This window comes from Hypomesus transpacificus, chromosome 25, assembly GCF_021917145.1.
Source record: "Hypomesus transpacificus isolate Combined female chromosome 25, fHypTra1, whole genome shotgun sequence".
Classification (NCBI taxonomy): domain Eukaryota; kingdom Metazoa; phylum Chordata; class Actinopteri; order Osmeriformes; family Osmeridae; genus Hypomesus; species Hypomesus transpacificus.
In genome coordinates this window covers 5,633,175-5,651,605 of record NC_061084.1, presented here as the reverse complement: position 1 = coordinate 5,651,605, position 18,431 = coordinate 5,633,175, and the positions used below count along the sequence as shown (strand labels likewise).

The window sequence follows — 18,431 nt, the reverse complement described above, 5'->3', positions numbered from 1 at the left end:
TGGTCTCCACGACAAACGGAATTAAACCATCGAATTTGAACCACACAGCCTAAGAGCTCAAATATTTGTTTAACATGTAATTTAATCATGTATTAGGCCACTTGATAAGAAATTACTACTTTCTAGACAACTACAGTACCGTAGCTAGTTACAGTTCAGCTAGCTACATAGCTACAAAGCCACCAGCCGCTGACAGTCCAAGGAAATTCCCTCCATTAAGCTGGCCGTCAACTAATGATATTAGCAACAGTGATTGTATAACTAGTTAGTAGGGCTAATGCCAAACTACTGTTGACAGCTTGCCAGAAATACTTCCAAGTTCCTACATTAGGCTAACTGTAGAAATATGTCCTAGCTAGCGTCCAATTCTTCTTGCCTCTCTTGGCGGCCATTTTACTTCCTAGCTAGAACAAAAACTAGATATTGTAGCTACTAACGGTTCGCTACCTGGATACATTCATAATTACTTACAAAAACGTTAACATTTGGCGTGTCATCATTAAATAGGTGATACGTTATGGGCCAAGTTGCTAAAGCGGCCCTTGTTAGTTAGATAGTAGTGCTAATTCCCAGACATTCCTATTGAATAACCTTAGCTACTGTTACTAGCTAGCTTAATGTTGGAGCTAGCTCTAGCTTAACTATCCACGTTTGTTTAGTTGTATTTTAGTGGTCATCAATTCTTGAAATACAGCTAATAACTTTGATTAAAAACCGTTATATTAATAACATCCTATACCAAGCCATCTTTCGCTATCGCCACTTATTTTAGCCTAGCTAACCACAGTACCGCCAAAGCCAGCCATTCAGACAACACACTTTTGTTAAACGTGGCCTCCTGAAATTACCTTTCTAAACACAGTAAAAAATATATTTTCTCTGGCATGTATTACCGCTAAATAAATGTGCATGCATTTGCCTAATAATTTGGTCAAAGTAGTCGCAATTAAGAGTAATTTACACCCGAAGGCTTTTCCCGGTCTTGCCAAGTTCACGCGCGGAAATTAGCCACATTACTTGGGTCTCGGTCACAGGCAAATCCGAGGACTGAGGTAAAGTCCCGTAGAAAATGCAATTGTTGCGAAAATAAAATAAATATTTCGACATATTCTAAAAAAGGTTAGAAATACGAATCATATGATCTGGTTTTAAATAGAAATTACAAGATCACACTTATCATATATCTATGGTTTCATCAAGGGTTTAGGTAGGCCTCATGCGCGAGCTTCTTTTCCAAGAGTCGTAGCTGATCCAGAGCGAGACGAACGAGACAACACAGATTTTTTTTATTTTTGCTTTGAGGGTGAAAATTACGAATCGGAAACGTTCGGAAAATATCGGAATTGAGGCGGGTTTAACGAAAGTTATTCAGGCGCTATAGTATCTTTGTAGGGATTGGTCCGTTTGTCATGACTTATACATATTAATACGAATTTGGACAAACCAAATTCAAGCTTATTGAATATGCAATACACTAAAACTAAAATGAGATTGCAGCTCCTCCTTTAACCCTATTTTACCAATGAGAAGAAGTTATAGCGCTTGAATGCCCTCCTCTTATTCTGATTGGTTTATGGAAAGAAACGTAAGGTTTTATTGGCCATGCGTATTATGAATTGCATTATTCATGTTGTCCTCTCGTCTAGCCAATTAGCGATTAAGTACGCTGATCCATAACCCGCCTACCGACTGTTCAGCCCCTGCTTCCTTGAGTGTGTCAACCTGTAGCAAAGCATACAGTCTATAAAACCACGAGTTGGAGCCTTTCGAGCTCAGATGCGCTTAGAGCGCACTGGAGTGTAGTACAGGAAAAGGGAGGGGGACAGCTAGTTCAGATAGCGGTTAGGACCAAAACGTAAATAAATAGGATCCTAGGACAGTTAACAACGTGGGTCCTTGGGATATCGCCATCGGAAACATTCCGGTCACCGTTGGCGGCCTGGTCTGAGTCCTGGTGGCATTTTAAAGCTGTTCCTTCTCACAAAAGCGGCGTGCCGAGGGAGGACGCGTCTCTTTGAGTAGACAGGATGCACGGACCGCCCTCCGGCGACAGCGCATGCCCATTGCGCCTCATCAAGAGAGTGCAATTCGGCATCATCAGCCCAGATGAGCTTGTAGGTTTTGCTTTGGGAATGGGGGGTCATTTACTTTCTGATCATTTATCTTATCATTATGACTACACCTAGAATTGATCTTTGATGACAAAGAAATGGTTATGTTTACAAAGCAAGTACTTTGCAGCTAGCCTAGCTAGCTAAATCAAGCTAGAGCTAGCTAGCTAACTCGCTAGCAAGGTAGAGCATGTTGCAGGAAGTTTGACAAACTTTCAGCACATCGTTTTCCAACTGAGCCAAGCCATAACATGAATGAAACTCCCTATTATTTTAGAAGCACTACATGTATGCTGAAAAAACAAACACATTTGGCAACATTTAGTTAATTTTGTCATTGGGTTTCCCTAAAGTTGCATTCACTACCAATAGCTTTTCACTCCTAATGTTTTGTGATAATTCATAATAAAAAGGTAACACAAATAAAGTCTAGGCTATGCATGTGTTCTTTACAATTGTGGTGTTACCCTTTGCAACTTAGTTTACCATTGGCTGCAATGTGCATTATTTGCGCAATCAAACATGCCCAGTTAAGTTGTTTTGCTTTATGGTTCACAGTAAAGTGTTGTCTTCTTTATTATAGCTCCTCATACATTTGTCTTAAATTCCTTTTTAAATATATTTCTGTTTTAGAAAAATGTGTTAGTGTCAATGCAATGATGCACTTTACGTTTAATGATGTAATTGCTAATGGTGGATTCAAATTATTTAATTCCAATGTTTTGTCTTAGAAACGGATGTCCGTTACGGAAGGGGGGATTAAGTACCCCGAAACCACAGAAGGAGGGCGTCCCAAACTTGGTGGCCTTATGGACCCAAGACAAGGGGTCATAGAACGATCTGGAAGGTGTCAGACATGTGCAGGTAAAAACAAAAAGCTGTATTGTGGTTTATAATGTAGGCCTATCTTACTTTACTGATATTTGTAAAGCGTTTTATTTGACTTATTCATAGTCAAACTGGTATTGACCTTATATGTTTGACAACTCATTTCTCCTTTTGCCACACAGGTAACATGACAGAATGTCCAGGTCACTTTGGCCACATAGAACTGGCCAAGCCTGTGTTCCATGTGGGCTTCATGACAAAGATCATGAAGGTTCTACGATGTGTCTGCTTTTTCTGCTCCAAACTCCTCGTCGATTCGGTCAGTACACAGCAAACCATCTTTACACGGCCGTCACAACCAACTCATACGAAATCATCCACAACCACTGTCCCGTTGTGAGAAAATATTTGCCCCAAAATTGCTGTGTACGACAATATTTAAGCGGACACTGGCTTGTGGTAACCAACATTTTCTGTTGCCTACTTCATTCTCCAGAATAACCCCAAGATAAAAGACATCCTATGCAAGTCGAAGGGGCAGCCTCGGAAGAGGCTGACCCACGTGTACGACCTGTGTAAAGGCAAAAACATCTGTGAAGGCGGGGAGGAAATGGACAACAAGTTTGGAGTAGAGCAGCAGGAGGCCGAGGAGGACATCTCTAAGGAAAAGGTAGAGTGAAGAGAAAGAGAGAGAGAGTTGGTGGAACGCGTGCTTCCTTAAGTAGTTCCTCACCCCAGTGGACAAATTCTGAATGGAGCTTGTAGCTTAATCGTAATTTTTTTTGGTATCTGGCTCTAACTTCCTTGTTTTTCTTCTTCTTGCAGGGCCACGGTGGCTGTGGTCGCTACCAGCCCCGCATCCGCCGCTCCGGCCTGGAGCTGTACGCCGAGTGGAAGCACGTCAACGAGGACTCCCAAGAGAAGAAGATCCTGCTGAACCCCGAGCGCGTCCACGAGATCTTCAAGCGCATCTCCGACGAGGAGGACGTCATCCTCGGCATGGACCCCAAGTTCGCCAGGCCCGAGTGGATGATCGTCACCGTCCTCCCCGTGCCCCCTCTGGCTGTCCGGCCCGCTGTGGTCATGCAGGGGTCCGCTCGCAACCAGGTGAGGCGGCGTTTTGCGGAAAGGAAAAACCGAGAAAGATTTGTATTAGGGGTCGTTTTTTGAATGACATTTTAAAGGTCATATCGAATGGCCGCTAGGTAGACGGGGTGACGAGCTGTCCTCTTTTTTTGTTCTCCCAGGACGACTTGACGCACAAACTCGCGGACATCGTCAAGATAAACAACCAGCTGCGCCGGAACGAGCAGAGCGGTGCGGCGGCCCACGTCATCGCCGAGGACGTCAAGCTGCTCCAGTTCCACGTGGCCACCATGATTGACAACGAGCTACCGGGCCTGCCGAGGGTACGAAGGCTCCCCCGGCACGCACGCCGCATCACCGGGGAATCCGGCTTTTTTCCCCCCACCCTCCCTGCGTTACATAAACAAATTCTTCTCGGGTCCCTCCTCAGGCGATGCAAAAGTCTGGCCGGCCGCTCAAGTCCCTCAAGCAGCGGCTGAAGGGGAAGGAGGGCCGGGTCCGAGGGAACCTGATGGGGAAGCGTGTGGACTTCTCCGCCCGGACGGTCATCACCCCCGACCCCAACCTGCAGATCGACCAAGTGGGTGTGCCGCGGTCCATCGCCGCCAACATGACCTTTCCGGAAATCGTGACGCCCTTCAACATCGACAGGTGAAGCAGAGTGTTCGATCTCGTGTCGGACGTTGCTGTCGGCTTTATTGGGCATTTTGTCTGTCTTCTTGGACGCCAGTGTCAATGTTGTTTTTGGTTCCCTGTTTTCAGGTTACAAGAGCTTGTGCGAAGAGGCAACAGCCAGTATCCAGGAGCCAAATATATCATCCGTGACAACGGGGATCGAATCGACCTCCGGTTCCACCCCAAACCAAGTGACCTTCACCTCCAGATTGGCTACAAGGTCAAATGAGGGAATATGACTAAAATGAGTGCTTTGAGCCGTTTTGTGAGAGCTAAACTTCAATTGATCCAATCTGTTGTCTGCTCCTCTCAGGTGGAAAGACACATGTGCGATGGAGACATCATCATCTTCAACAGACAGCCCACGCTACATAAAATGTCCATGATGGGGCACAGGGTTCGAATCCTGCCCTGGTCCACTTTCCGACTCAACCTCAGGTACTAGGTTCAGACATGTTGTGACTTGTTCCTTAGTCTTAATGTGACATGCATGACATACCATATACTTGTATGTATATATATATATATTTTTTAAGTGTTTAGTATTTATAAAAAATAAACTGTTCTTGGACTTTCTTTCTTGAACATTTGGACTTAGAATAACATGATATACCTTGCATAGAAAATAACAAAGAATGTCAGAACGATAAAGCTTGCAAACACCTAAAAATAAACAAAAAACGTGAGATGCAACAACATTGACATTCTCCCCTCCCCCCAAAAAGTGTGACCACCCCATACAACGCTGACTTTGACGGAGACGAGATGAACCTCCACCTCCCCCAGTCCCTGGAGACCCGGGCGGAGATCCAGGAGCTGGCCATGGTGCCTCGTATGATTGTCACGCCCCAGTCCAACAGGCCCGTCATGGGCATCGTGCAGGACACCCTCACGGCCGTTCGCAAGTTCACCAAGAGAGACGTCTTCTTAGAGAGGGTGAGGGACTCGCACTCACACACCGTGGAACGATTAGCGATTGCGCCGCGACTCGAAAACAAATCATCGCAAGCTGTACGCGAGCAGACGTTGTTGCTCAAATCTCTTTCGAAATCAGACATTCGAGATGGGTGCTTTGTAACCGTGCGAGAATACAGCCTTTTTGAAAAGTTTCAAACCTTTTTGCATCCCCTTAACTCACTCATCCGGGCCCTCCTCAGGGTGAGGTCATGAACCTGCTGATGTTCCTGTCCACGTGGGACGGCAAGGTGCCCCAGCCCGCCATCCTGAAGCCCCGGCCCTTTTGGACGGGCAAGCAGATCTTCAGCCTCATCATCCCCGGCCACATCAACGTCATCCGCACTCACAGCACCCACCCGGACGAGGAGGACAGCGGGCCCTACAAGCACATCTCCCCCGGCGACACCAAGGTCGGCGACGAAACCTACGAGCCCCGTACCTGAATCCCCAGCACCATCTAGAAGGTTCCAGAAATTCAGTTCGTCTGACGTGTTGTGTGTGTCCTCCTCAGGTGATTGTGGAGAACGGAGAGCTGATCATGGGGATCCTGTGTAAGAAGTCTCTGGGGACCTCCGCCGGCTCCCTGGTCCACATCTCCTACCTGGAGATGGGCCACGACGTCACCCGCCTCTTCTACTCCAACATCCAGACGGTGGTCAACAACTGGCTGCTCATTGAGGGTGAGCGGCGTTTCCGGGGTCGACCTGCGAGGACGTGGTTGAGCTGAAAAAGTCGCAAAGCGTTTGGTGGTGGTGGGGGGGGGAATGGGTCTCATCAGGGTACAACTTTGGTTTCAAAGTTTGAATATCGACTTGTTGTCTTTCTGTGCAGGTCATTCCATTGGTATTGGTGACTCCATTGCTGATGCAAAGACATACCTTGACATCCAGAACACCATCAAGAAAGCCAAACAGGATGTGATAGAGGTGCGAGCATTTTTTCTTCTTCCCAAAAGTCTTAACACCACCAAAAGTGCAATTTAAAAAGTTTACTCACAAGCTAAACACTTCTAGGGCAAAGAAATACTCATAGTATTTCCAACGAGCACAACATTTTCGAAGAAAACATATTTTCTTTTTGCATTGTCCTTCAGGTGATCGAGAAGGCCCACAACAACGAGCTGGAGCCCACCCCCGGTAACACACTGAGGCAGACCTTCGAGAACCAGGTCAACCGGATCCTGAACGACGCTCGTGACAAAACGGGGTCCTCCGCCCAGAAGTCCCTGTCGGAGTACAACAACTTCAAGTCCATGGTGGTGGCCGGCTCCAAAGGCTCCAAGATTAACATCTCCCAGGTGTGTTCCCCAGGGGACCCGGGTCATGCAGACTAGAGTCACAAAACTCTGGTTCCAGGGTTCAGTTCAGTCTGTGAGAACAGGGGAATGGACGGCTTTAAGTGTTTAATTAAAAACTTTATTTAAAATACAATCAAAAAGTTGTTTGTGAAGTATTGAGTCACTGTCAGCTGAGTCCTCCTGTTGAGAATTTGAGGTAAATGTTTTCTTTATTTTTCACCCCCACCCTCCACCCCAGGTTATCGCCGTGGTGGGGCAGCAGAACGTTGAGGGTAAGCGAATCCCCTTCGGCTTCAAGCACCGCACGCTGCCCCACTTCATCAAGGACGACTACGGCCCTGAGAGCAGGGGCTTCGTGGAGAACTCCTACCTGGCCGGCCTCACGCCCACAGAGTTCTTCTTCCACGCCATGGGAGGCAGGGAGGGGCTTATCGACACGGCCGTGAAGACGGCCGAGACTGGTGAGTCACCAGGGAGAAGGCGTTAACAAGGCGTAGAAGCCCGGTTCACTTTGTCAGAAGTTTCCGGAAGTGAAGATGACAAGGCAATTCTTGCATGGGGTGTTTGACAAGAAGAGTTTAGTGTTGTTAAGAGTTAAAATTCTTAATACCAAAAGTACATCCTCTATGACAGTGGTTCTCAACCCGGGTCCTCACGTACCACCTGTCCTGCACGTTTGAGATGTTTCCCTGCTCCAACACACCTGATTCAAATGAATGGTCGTTAACAGGCTTCTGCATTGCCAAGTTGTTCTTGGCTTCAAGCAAGATAGATAAATGATCCTATGTTAACAACCCGCTAACCGTGCATTTTCCATCCAGGTTACATCCAGCGTCGTCTGATCAAGTCCATGGAGTCTGTGATGGTGAAGTACGACGCCACGGTGAGGAACTCCATCAACCAGGTGGTGCAGCTGCGCTACGGGGAGGACGGCCTGGCTGGGGAGTCGGTGGAGTTCCAGAACATGGCCACGCTGAAGCCCTCCAACAAGGCTTTCGAGAAGAAGTGAGTCGCTCTGGGGTTAAACATGTCGAGTCGAGACTTTGGGAAGTCTACTTGTCCCCTTGAACCATCTTAAGAACTGCTAGCTGTCAAGAGTGTGGGTGGGGACGGGAACAACCAGTGTCCCTCCTCAAGCCAGCATGGCCGACACGGTTAGCGGTCGTCACCTAGCTCTCAGCCCTTCACAGACAGTTGACCCCTAACCCCCCCCCCCCCCCCTTGATCCGTCCAGGTTTAAGTTTGACTGCTCAAACGAGCGCGCCCTGAGGCGCACCCTGCAGGAGGACGTGGTGAAGGACGTGATGACCAATGCTCTGGTGCAGAGCACCCTGGAGAAGGAGTTTGAAAAGATGAAGGAGGACAGGGAGATCCTCCGAGCCATCTTCCCCACCGGGGACAGCAAGGTGAGGGAGGGAGGGTCACATAGATGTATACTGTACACAACCACACCCCTGTACACCGCCCTCAAGGATTTGCAGTCCTGTGCGCGCACGCGCGCAACAATTACAACTACTACTCGCGAGCTATTGTTGGGAAGTTTTAACGGTTGCAATCTCCCTTCTCACCTCCAGGTGGTGCTGCCTTGCAACTTGGCCAGGATGATCTGGAACGCCCAGAAAATCTTCAGGATCAACCCTCGTACGGCAACCGACCTGAACCCCTTGCGAGTTGTCGAGGGTAAGCATGAACCGCTAAAAAAACACCAGGTTGTAGGTCAATGCTAGCATCCTGAGGAGAGGTGAGTTGAGGGAGTAGACTCGCAGGAGAAAGTTCAGAGGCAGCCATATTGAATTTTGGGGGGGGATTGTGAGTGGGTCATTGTCTCTGAGGCATTATTCTACATCAAATTACCCTTTCTCTACTGGCATACCGCTTTTCACCATGACTCGTCCAAACGACAGCTCGCAGGATTATAGCCAGTAAAGTGCCAGCTACTGCTTACAGCTATATAAAGCCTGCAAGGCCTATCAATGCTGGCTATATAAAGAGCACAGACTACTTAGAGTAATTGAGATCTCTTACAGGATCTCCTGCATTGTGCCTCAATGGGATTTCAGGGAAGTCCCACTCGGACATAGATTCTTATACTGACAAAGCCTGGGTTGCAATTATAACTCTTGGGAGTTGGATAGTTGGCAAATAGAAATAAAGGCAATGCAAAGAAGCTGGTTCTGGTGTGTCCCAATTGAACATAATGGAATTCAACAAAACTCCCAAGTCGAAGGAAAGGTCCTGAAAATGTAAACGCACCGTAAGCCATCAGACGTCAGAGTGGTCTCCACACGACTCAACCCCCACGGTGTCCGTCTCTCCCCTCCCCCGTCCAGGCGTGCAGGACCTGAGCAAGAAGCTGGTGATCGTGAACGGGGAGGACCCGCTGAGCCGGCAGGCCCAGCAGAACGCCACGCTGCTCTTCAACATCCACCTGCGCTCCACGCTCAGCTCGCGCCGCATGACCGAGGAGTTCCGCCTGACCACCGAGGCCTTCGACTGGCTGCTGGGGGAGATCGAGTCCAAGTTCAACCAGTCCATCGTAAGCGAGGGGGACACGCACACACGTCCACACACACAACCTCTGCAACAACCTAAGAAGGAGATGCGATCAACAATTAAATCGGATGTAATAATTCGATACGGTATAGCCTTACCCCCATCCCTCCCTTTAAGAGAACATAAGCTAGATAATGAGTTCGATAATGATAATGACATGATCAGTCACTGTAGCTATTACACTCACCACCCATTACCCATCACTCCACTCACCCCCTCTCTCCCTCCCTCCCCCCTCAGGCTCACCCAGGCGAGATGGTGGGGGCCCTGGCCGCCCAGTCGCTGGGGGAGCCCGCCACCCAGATGACCCTGAACACCTTCCATTACGCCGGCGTGTCGGCCAAGAACGTCACCCTGGGCGTGCCCCGTCTCAAGGAGCTGATCAACATCTCCAAGAGGCCCAAGACGCCCTCGCTCACCGTCTTCCTGCTGGGCCAGGCGGCCCGCGACGCCGAGAGGGCCAAGGACATCCTCTGTCGGCTGGAGCACACCACCCTGAGAAAGGTAGGCGCCCGACCAGAGAAGCTTCGGAACGCTCATCGGGAAAAATTGTGTCTGGGACCGGAACCGTCAAACCTACACGCTAAGGCCCACACGGAGGTTTCCCAGACATGGGGAAACCTAGTACGAGGCTAGAAAACATTTTCAATGGAGATTTTCATAGAATTTCTCTTACTTTGGGACTAGGCTTAATCCATATCTGGGAAACGGGGCCTAAACTTCTGTTTGGAAGGCAGGAATATTGAACATATGGATACTGGATTACGTCAAGGATCAGATAGTTGGGTTGATATGAAATGTACTTGGAATGCCTTCATTTGAACCAATCCTTCCCCATCTCCCCCCCCCCCCCCCCCCCAGGTGACTGCCAACACGGCCATCTACTACGACCCCAACCCCCAGAGCACGGTGGTGACGGAGGACCAGGAGTGGGTCAACGTCTACTACGAGATGCCCGACTTCGACGTGACCCGCATCTCCCCCTGGCTGCTCCGCATCGAGCTGGACCGCAAGCACATGACCGACCGCAAGCTCACCATGGAGCAGATCGCCGAGAAGATCAACGCCGGTGGGTGGTCCTCGGGAGCAGCCGAGTCCGGCTCGCGCACGCTAGACTCCCAATACACTTTCCGACTCGGTGAGAACGCGACCACACTCGCTCTCGAACACACACTTGCTCACTGCTCCCGGGCTTGTTTACTCCAGGTTTCGGAGATGACTTGAACTGCATCTTCAACGACGACAACGCCGAGAAGCTGGTGCTGAGAATCCGCATCATGAACAGCGACGAAAACAAGTTCCAAGAGGTGAGAGGTCACGCAGGAGCCCGTCCTGGAGAGGCACCGTCGTGTTTCCGAACGAGAATTCATCTTTTTTTTTTTGCTTCTCTCTGTGTAGGACGAAGAAGTGGTGGACAAGATGGACGACGACGTGTTCCTAAGATGCATCGAGTCCAACATGTTGACAGACATGACGCTGCAGGGCATCGAGCAGATCAGCAAGGTGATTGGGAGATGGCCAACACACAGTCAAACAGCCATAAGGAACCTATACCCTAAAATCCCCTCACCTTCAGCTTCACCAACTGTCAAATCAGCAATATTTACATACAATACGTGCCCAACGCCTAGGTGACCTAACTCCTCCTCCCTCTCCTCCCCCCTCCCCTGCTCCAGGTGTACATGCACTTGCCCCAGACGGACAACAAGAAGAAGATCATCATCACGGAGGACGGGGAGTTCAAGGCCCTGCAGGAGTGGATCCTGGAGACGGACGGCGTGGGCCTCATGAGGGTCCTCAGCGAGAAGGACGTGGACCCCGTCAGGACCACCTCCAACGACATCGTGGAGATCTTCACGGTAAGTGCCCGCCCCGCCCCCCCCCACCCGCCTCCCCAGTCTCGCTCAGAGTTCAAATGTGGACACGTGATCGACGTTCAGTACACGCGATGCCTCGCATTTCGTAGACAAGCGTTCCGATTGAAATAGAGGGGGATTGAAATGAAGTGTGAGAATTGAAAGGGGAATATAGGAAAGGAGCTCTTTCAAAAGACTTCCAAAGCTGAAACACAAACAAAGGAAAAAGCGTAATGAGGTTGTATATGAATCCGTCTCGATCCCGCCGTCCTCCCTAGGTGCTGGGGATTGAGGCGGTGCGCAAGGCGCTGGAGAGGGAGCTGTACCACGTCATCTCCTTCGACGGCTCCTACGTCAACTACCGCCACCTGGCCCTGCTGTGTGACACCATGACCAGCAGGGGGCACCTGATGGCCATCACCCGCCACGGCATCAACAGGCAGGACACGGGCCCGCTCATGAAGTGCTCCTTCGAGGAGACGGTGAGAGCCTGATGCATTGTGGGTGTCCTCTCATCGGGGATGATGATGAGGGGTTGGGGGGGGGGGGGGGGGGGGGGGTATAGTTTAGGTTAGCGTACCAGCCTAGACGTTTGCGCATCACGTTTAGCCTCCAAATTCGCAGCATGATTGTAACATTTAGCCGACATTTGAGCTGTTTTCACCTTCCACCTGCCATTTAGGTCGGGCGCACCAACCTAAACCTAAGTTTTAGCCACATTCTCCACCAACCCCCCTACAACATAAATCAAACTGTATTACTACAGCCCTTTTACAAGCCATGTCACATATGCCCATAGAACTACAACTAAACCAACCTACAATTTCAATAATAATAATAAAAAATAAGAAAAGCTCATCACAAACTTTAGCCAAGGTCCCCCAATTTTCCACTCTCCACCCACCCCCTCCTAACATCCACCCGTCCGCCCGCCCTCCCCCCCCCCCCAGGTGGACGTGCTGATGGAGGCGTCGTCCCACGGGGAGAGCGACCCCATGAAGGGCGTGTCTGAGAACATCATGCTGGGCCAGCTGGCCCCGGCCGGGACGGGCTGCTTCGACCTGCTGCTGGATGCCGAGAAGTGCAAGTACGGCATGGAGATCCCCACCAACATCCCCGGGATCAGCGTGGCCGGACGTGAGTGGGCCCTCTCCCTCCATACCTCCATCTCCAGCGTTGGGTCTGGTGCTATTATAACAACCACATCCACCGTGAATCTCCGAATCCTGTCTCTAGCCTCCATATATTTTATTATTTATTGATATATGTCCATTATATATATATATAGATATATAGATATATATACACACACACACACAAAGCTCTGGAGAAGGCCACTACACCTTTCTCTTTCCTTTCCAAAAACTTTGAGAAGAGGCAAAAAAACTAAGCAATAGAAGGGTTCAATTTAGGCCACTGTAAGTAGAACCCTTCTCTTTCTTATCCAACTTTCCTTATCTAATTACTTGGAAAAGAAAGAAAAAACTACAGTGGTCTGTTATGTTTTTCAGAGCCGTATATAATTATAATTTATATATATATATATATATTTGTATTTATTATTATCGTTATTTTTATTATTATTATTATACTTAAATGTATTACTATAAAAATATACTTATGTTATTATTTTGTTTTTGATTAATGTATTTTTCTCAACTATGTATTAAAGTGTCTCTGTTTGCTTGTCTCCAGCCACCGGAATGTTCTTTGGCTCTGCTCCTAGCCCCATGAGTAGTATGTCCCCTGCCATGACCCCCTGGAACACAGGTGCCACCCCGGCCTACGGCGCCTGGTCCCCCAGCGTGGGTGAGTACACAGCGTGGCTGGAGCTATCGGGGGGGGGGGGGGGGGGGGGTGCCCAGGATTATTTCCCCCCCGTCTCCTAGCCCGACTCATTCACTGACTCCTGTGACCTTTGCTCTTTGACCTCCAGGTAGCGGGATGACCCCCGGGGCGGCAGGCTTCTCTCCCAGCGCTGCGTCCGATGCCAGTGGATTCTCTCCTGGCTACTCTCCAGCCTGGTCCCCCACTCCTGGGTCTCCTGGCTCCCCAGGCCCAGCCAGCCCCTACATCCCCTCCCCAGGTCTGTGTCTGCACCTAGCTCTCAGCATCACCACAACAAAGCTCTGGCCCACCTTGTCTGACTGTATTTTCAATGTTAGATTGCAATTTCTGTATGAAAATGTTGTTGTTATTTTGTTTGTTGTCACAGCTTTACATGTCATAGATTAAGTACCATGTCATATCACCGCACTTGACAGCTAAGAGGCTGTTTTATGATGTGGCTAGTTAATACAGACTGTTACTTGATTGATTCCTTAAGTATAATTCTCTATGAAGTAGGAAACTCCCATAAGAGTCCTTCTGATCATTCATTTAAATGTTTTGCTTTTCAGGAGCAATGTCTCCAAACTACTCCCCCACCTCCCCCGCCTACGAGCCCCGCTCCCCAGGGGGCTACACCCCTCAGAGCCCCGGCTACTCCCCCACCTCCCCCTCCTACTCCCCCACCTCCCCCTCCTACTCCCCCACCAGCCCAAACTACAGCCCCACCTCGCCCTCCTATTCCCCCACTTCTCCATCTTACTCCCCCACATCCCCCTCTTACTCCCCCACCTCCCCCTCCTACTCCCCCACATCCCCCTCTTACTCCCCCACCTCCCCTTCGTACTCCCCCACCTCCCCCTCATACTCCCCCACCTCGCCCAGCTACAGCCCCACCTCCCCCAGCTATAGCCCAACATCGCCCAGCTACAGTCCCACCTCTCCCTCTTACTCCCCCACCTCCCCCTCCTACTCCCCCACATCCCCATCTTACTCTCCCACATCCCCCTCCTACTCCCCCACCTCCCCCTCGTACTCCCCCACCTCCCCCAGCTACAGCCCATCTTCCCCCAACTACACCCCGACATCCCCCAGCTACTCCCCCACCTCGCCCTCCTACTCCCCCACCTCGCCCTCCTACTCCCCCACCTCCCCCAACTACACCCCCACCAGCCCCAACTACTCCCCCACCTCCCCATCTTACTCCCCCACCTCTCCATCCTACTCTCCCTCCAGCCCTCGCTTCACCCCCCAGTCTCCCACCTACACCCCCAGCTCGCCTTCCTACAGCCCCAGCTCCCCCTCCTACTCCCCCACCTCCCCCAAGTACACCCCCACCTCCCCCTCCTACAGCCCCAGCTCTCCAGAGTACACCCCCACCTCGCCCAAGTACTCCCCCACCTCCCCCAAATATTCTCCCACCTCACCCAAATACTCTCCCACCTCCCCCACCTACTCCCCAACAACCCCCAAATACAGCCCCACCTCACCCACCTACTCCCCCACCTCGCCCACCTACACCCCCACCAGTCCCAAGTACTCCCCCACCTCTCCCACCTACTCTCCAACCTCGCCTAAGTACTCCCCCACCTCCCCCACCTACTCACCTACCAGCCCCAAAGGCTCCACCTACAGCCCCACGTCCCCCGGCTACAGCCCAACTTCGCCCACCTACAGCCTCACCAGTCCGGCCATCAGCCCCGATGACAGCGACGAGGAGAACAACTGAGAGAGCCTGGAGGAGAGGAGGCAGCTGAGGGGATCCCCGCTGCCCCAAACATGCATCCCACACCTGGGGTGAACTACCGAAGGATAAGCCCCTCTTCTCTACTGGAGGAGGTGGTGCTTGGAGATTCGACTTGCGATGCAAAACTAAGGGGTTCCAGTTGTGAAACGCTCCCCCCCCCCCCACCCCTTTGGACTGCTGTACCCCTAGCCTCTTACTCATCTTAGGGGGAAGGGGGCTCCAGTGATCTTTACTACTATTGTATTTGATAGACTTGAACTGTTTAGCCAGGTGAAAAAAAGGCTGCCTTTTCTGAAATAGACCTTTTTTTGTTTTCCAGTTTTAAATTTTCACACAGGGTGTTTGAAAAGTGTAAGAGTGGAGTGGAAAGGAGATGGGGGGGGGGGGGGGGGGTGGAAAGTTGCAATGGAACACTGACAAGACGGCCTCCTACCGGTATATATTTCACTGCATTTAGCTCTCTTTCTCACTAACTCAACTTCAGTGTTGGATGTATAGAGTTGTATTGGAGAGCTCAAGCATTGCCAAAAGCCTTTTGAAAAGCTACCAGTGGATTGTATTTATCTCCTTAATTAAAGCATTTAAGCTTCCAAAAAAAAAAGTAGTCAGGAGTTAGTTGAGACAGTCTTTATTGCATATTTTACTAAAAACCTATCTTTAGACGTAATTTTTTTTTCTTCTATTCCCCCCCCTCCCCCATTGTTTTTCTTATATGTATAGTTGCTGACAGTTATGGTTGGTGGTGGAGGAAAGTTGAGCTTTTGATATATCAGATGGTTTGGCCAGAGATTAAAAATTAACCAGAAGGATAGCTTGTTTTACAAAGGAACTTACTCCTGTGCAATTCCAAACTGCTTTGGATGCTTCTAGAAAGGGTGGCCTGATTGAACTGAGCACAGCTGTGCGTTCGAAAAGCCCCTCGATGTCGTCATTGATGTGGGAACAGGAGCGAGAGAGAACAGTCTGCAGGGGGGGGAAGGGCGCATGAAATTCTTCTGTGGCTAAGCCCACATTTTTGTCTTCATTCACAAATGTTCTCTACTTACAAAATACCCTTTAACCCCTTCATCTTCCTACCTAAACCCCAAAGACAAGCCTGAAAGATGTCAAAAAACACCCACCAGCATCCCTAACCTCCTTCAACATTTGGAGAACTTGTACAAGATTGCAAAAAAATAAATCTTAATTTTTTTTCTTTTTGGGGGAGGGGGGATTAGAATCCTTTCCCCCTAAACACTAGGAAGGTTGATTTATATATAAAAAAACTAAATACTCATTTAATATCAGGATGATGATACTATTATTTGGATTCAAGGGGAGTAGGTGAACGAGGGATACTAGTTTAGCTTTGCTGCTTCTGTTATCGTTTGCATGAGCAGTACCTGTTGATACGTTTTAATCAAGTTTTAGGTTGGTACATTGACTTTGAATCCCTCCCATTGTTCAGTAATATTTGTTCTGATTCTGATTATCTCGTTATTTGGACTTGCTGTTCAATTTATTTAAGAGAAGAAAAAAGAGAAACGTACTATGCTGTGTGGATAAGAATAGAGGAAAACCTGTTATTTTGTTGTTTTTGCTTTTTCTTTTGCCCTTTTTTTTGCTTCCGGTGACGACTTTGTAAAATCTCTTTGCTATGGCTTATGTTCAGGTACTGTGGATAGAAGCGTTTAGAGAGGGAAAGGAGAACGTCTCCCACTCTTGCCTTGGAGTTCACACCCATCTTATTTCCTTATAGCCTTTCCACTCGACCATGTCAGGTCAACCAAACCAAATGTCTGCCCGGGTTCTTCAGCCATTGTTCTAAATGTTGCATGCAGTCGTTTGCGAGGCTTCATACTGTAAATACGTCACTGCTGAAGTGGTTTCCCTGTGTAGGCAGAAAGGCAAAGTTCAGGTAGACGTTGCGCTCTTGAACACTGGGGGGCGATACAGGCCTCATCTGGGGTAGGTGATGGAGACTTGTTCAAAGAGGAAACTGATTCAATTGAAGGATTTTTAGGCAGACACCATCAAAACGTAACTTTTGACTTCTATACATATATACGTCCTACCCACTACATTAGTGCAATTTTGTGAATCCTTGTACATCTTTTTTGAAAACGTATCAAGCATAGACTTAATTTCATTTCTGCAAGCTTTAACATGCAAGTTTGGTAAAGGGAAGCTAAGTGTTTGATTCTTCAGCTTGATTGACAATGGAGCACACAGATACTTTCCCTTTTCTTGGTTCCACCCAAGCAATAGGACAGGAAATGCAACATCTTTTCCCAACTTTTTATTGGAATTGCGGGGTCTCCTCCCTCTCTCCCCCTCTTCATCCACAAGTGTCCCTGATCGTTTCTGAAATCAGTGTTTGTCCTTTTTCTACCAGTGTATGTACCTGTGATTTGGGGAATCTCGGGGTGGGCTTGGGGAGGGAGTGCCGAATAGGGCCTGGGAGTCCTCGGACAGTTGAATTTCTGTCCCTGTGGAATTTCTTGAACTGCACTGTCTGGTTCATGGTCGGAAACTTTTCGACTTAATTTCTGTTTCCTGTTTGAATTCCCATCGACCAAATGTTTCCTTTGGCTCTTGAATTGATTGGACTGTCTGCATTGGGGGGAAAACACAGGCTTAGCCAGTGTTGGATGTAAATGGGTAGTGACCACAATTTTCATCGAGCACATTCGTATCCCATAGTTGTCGTCCAGTTAATTCCAGAAACCGGGACTCCCAGTTGTGTGCATGTGGGCGAAAGTGTGTGTGAATGTTTTGACAGGTGAGCGCATGTGTCAAAGATGAGACAGGGTTTTCATGGGTTGGAGAGCAACCAGGACAGAATGTCTGGGGAAAGAAGGTTTAAATTAAAAAAAAAAAAAGAAATTGCCACTGTATAAAAATCAATTCAATATTTCATTCTCTGTATCTTTTTTGTTTTGTTTTTTTGACTTTGAAAAAAAAAAGAATAAAATTTTTACTACACACTTGTCTTGTTTTTTAATAAAATATAAGAACTTTATTCACTATGTAAGCAGAAGGGAAATTAACATCCTCATGCTTTAATTTAACTATAGACTCACCCAAGTGATTAAATAAGAAATTGGAGCTGCAACCTTATCATGATTTCAATATGGTCTTGTTGCTATAGTGATTATCTTTGTCTAGCAACAGCCTTAGCATTGGTGGTTCATGGTTCATCCAGATGACTGCTACAATATGGCCTTAGAGGCAGGCCCATGTTAAGTAAGCAAGCTCTGTTTATCTCAAACTGTCTGTTGAAGGAGCAGCACTGACCCATCTTGACACATCAGGCACAGTCAAGGCCACAGTCCACTTCCTAGACCCTTAACATAATTTCCTACCACCTTTGTTCAGACAAGAAAGGCTACAATATCAAAGATTAAAAAAACAATAAACACTTCTGTCTAGAAGGATCACTTTAACTTACGTTGTCCTTTGTGATAAATTTAAAGTTTGGGGTCTGGAAGGTAGGTATCAAAACGGTACTGGGC

General features: G+C 48.6%; 1 protein-coding gene across 1 annotated transcript; it reads left to right on the top strand.

Annotated features, from left to right (window-relative positions):
- Window positions 1-1,779: 1,779 nt before the first annotated feature.
- polr2a (RNA polymerase II subunit A) lies at window positions 1,780-17,783 on the top strand. The gene is made up of 29 exons (XM_047048892.1): window positions 1,780-2,114; window positions 2,843-2,975; window positions 3,122-3,258; window positions 3,436-3,609; window positions 3,765-4,046; window positions 4,187-4,348; window positions 4,456-4,676; window positions 4,788-4,920; window positions 5,014-5,138; window positions 5,426-5,636; window positions 5,858-6,067; window positions 6,169-6,337; window positions 6,489-6,583; window positions 6,751-6,954; window positions 7,193-7,415; window positions 7,776-7,959; window positions 8,189-8,360; window positions 8,529-8,634; window positions 9,285-9,490; window positions 9,748-10,011; window positions 10,369-10,576; window positions 10,714-10,814; window positions 10,906-11,010; window positions 11,184-11,366; window positions 11,642-11,845; window positions 12,314-12,500; window positions 13,059-13,172; window positions 13,300-13,449; window positions 13,763-17,783. The coding sequence occupies exons 1-29, from the start codon at window positions 2,028-2,030 to the stop codon at window positions 14,917-14,919; spliced, it is 5,907 nt and encodes a 1,968-aa protein (XP_046904848.1). The 5' UTR covers window positions 1,780-2,027; the 3' UTR covers window positions 14,920-17,783.
- Window positions 17,784-18,431: the final 648 nt, after the last annotated feature.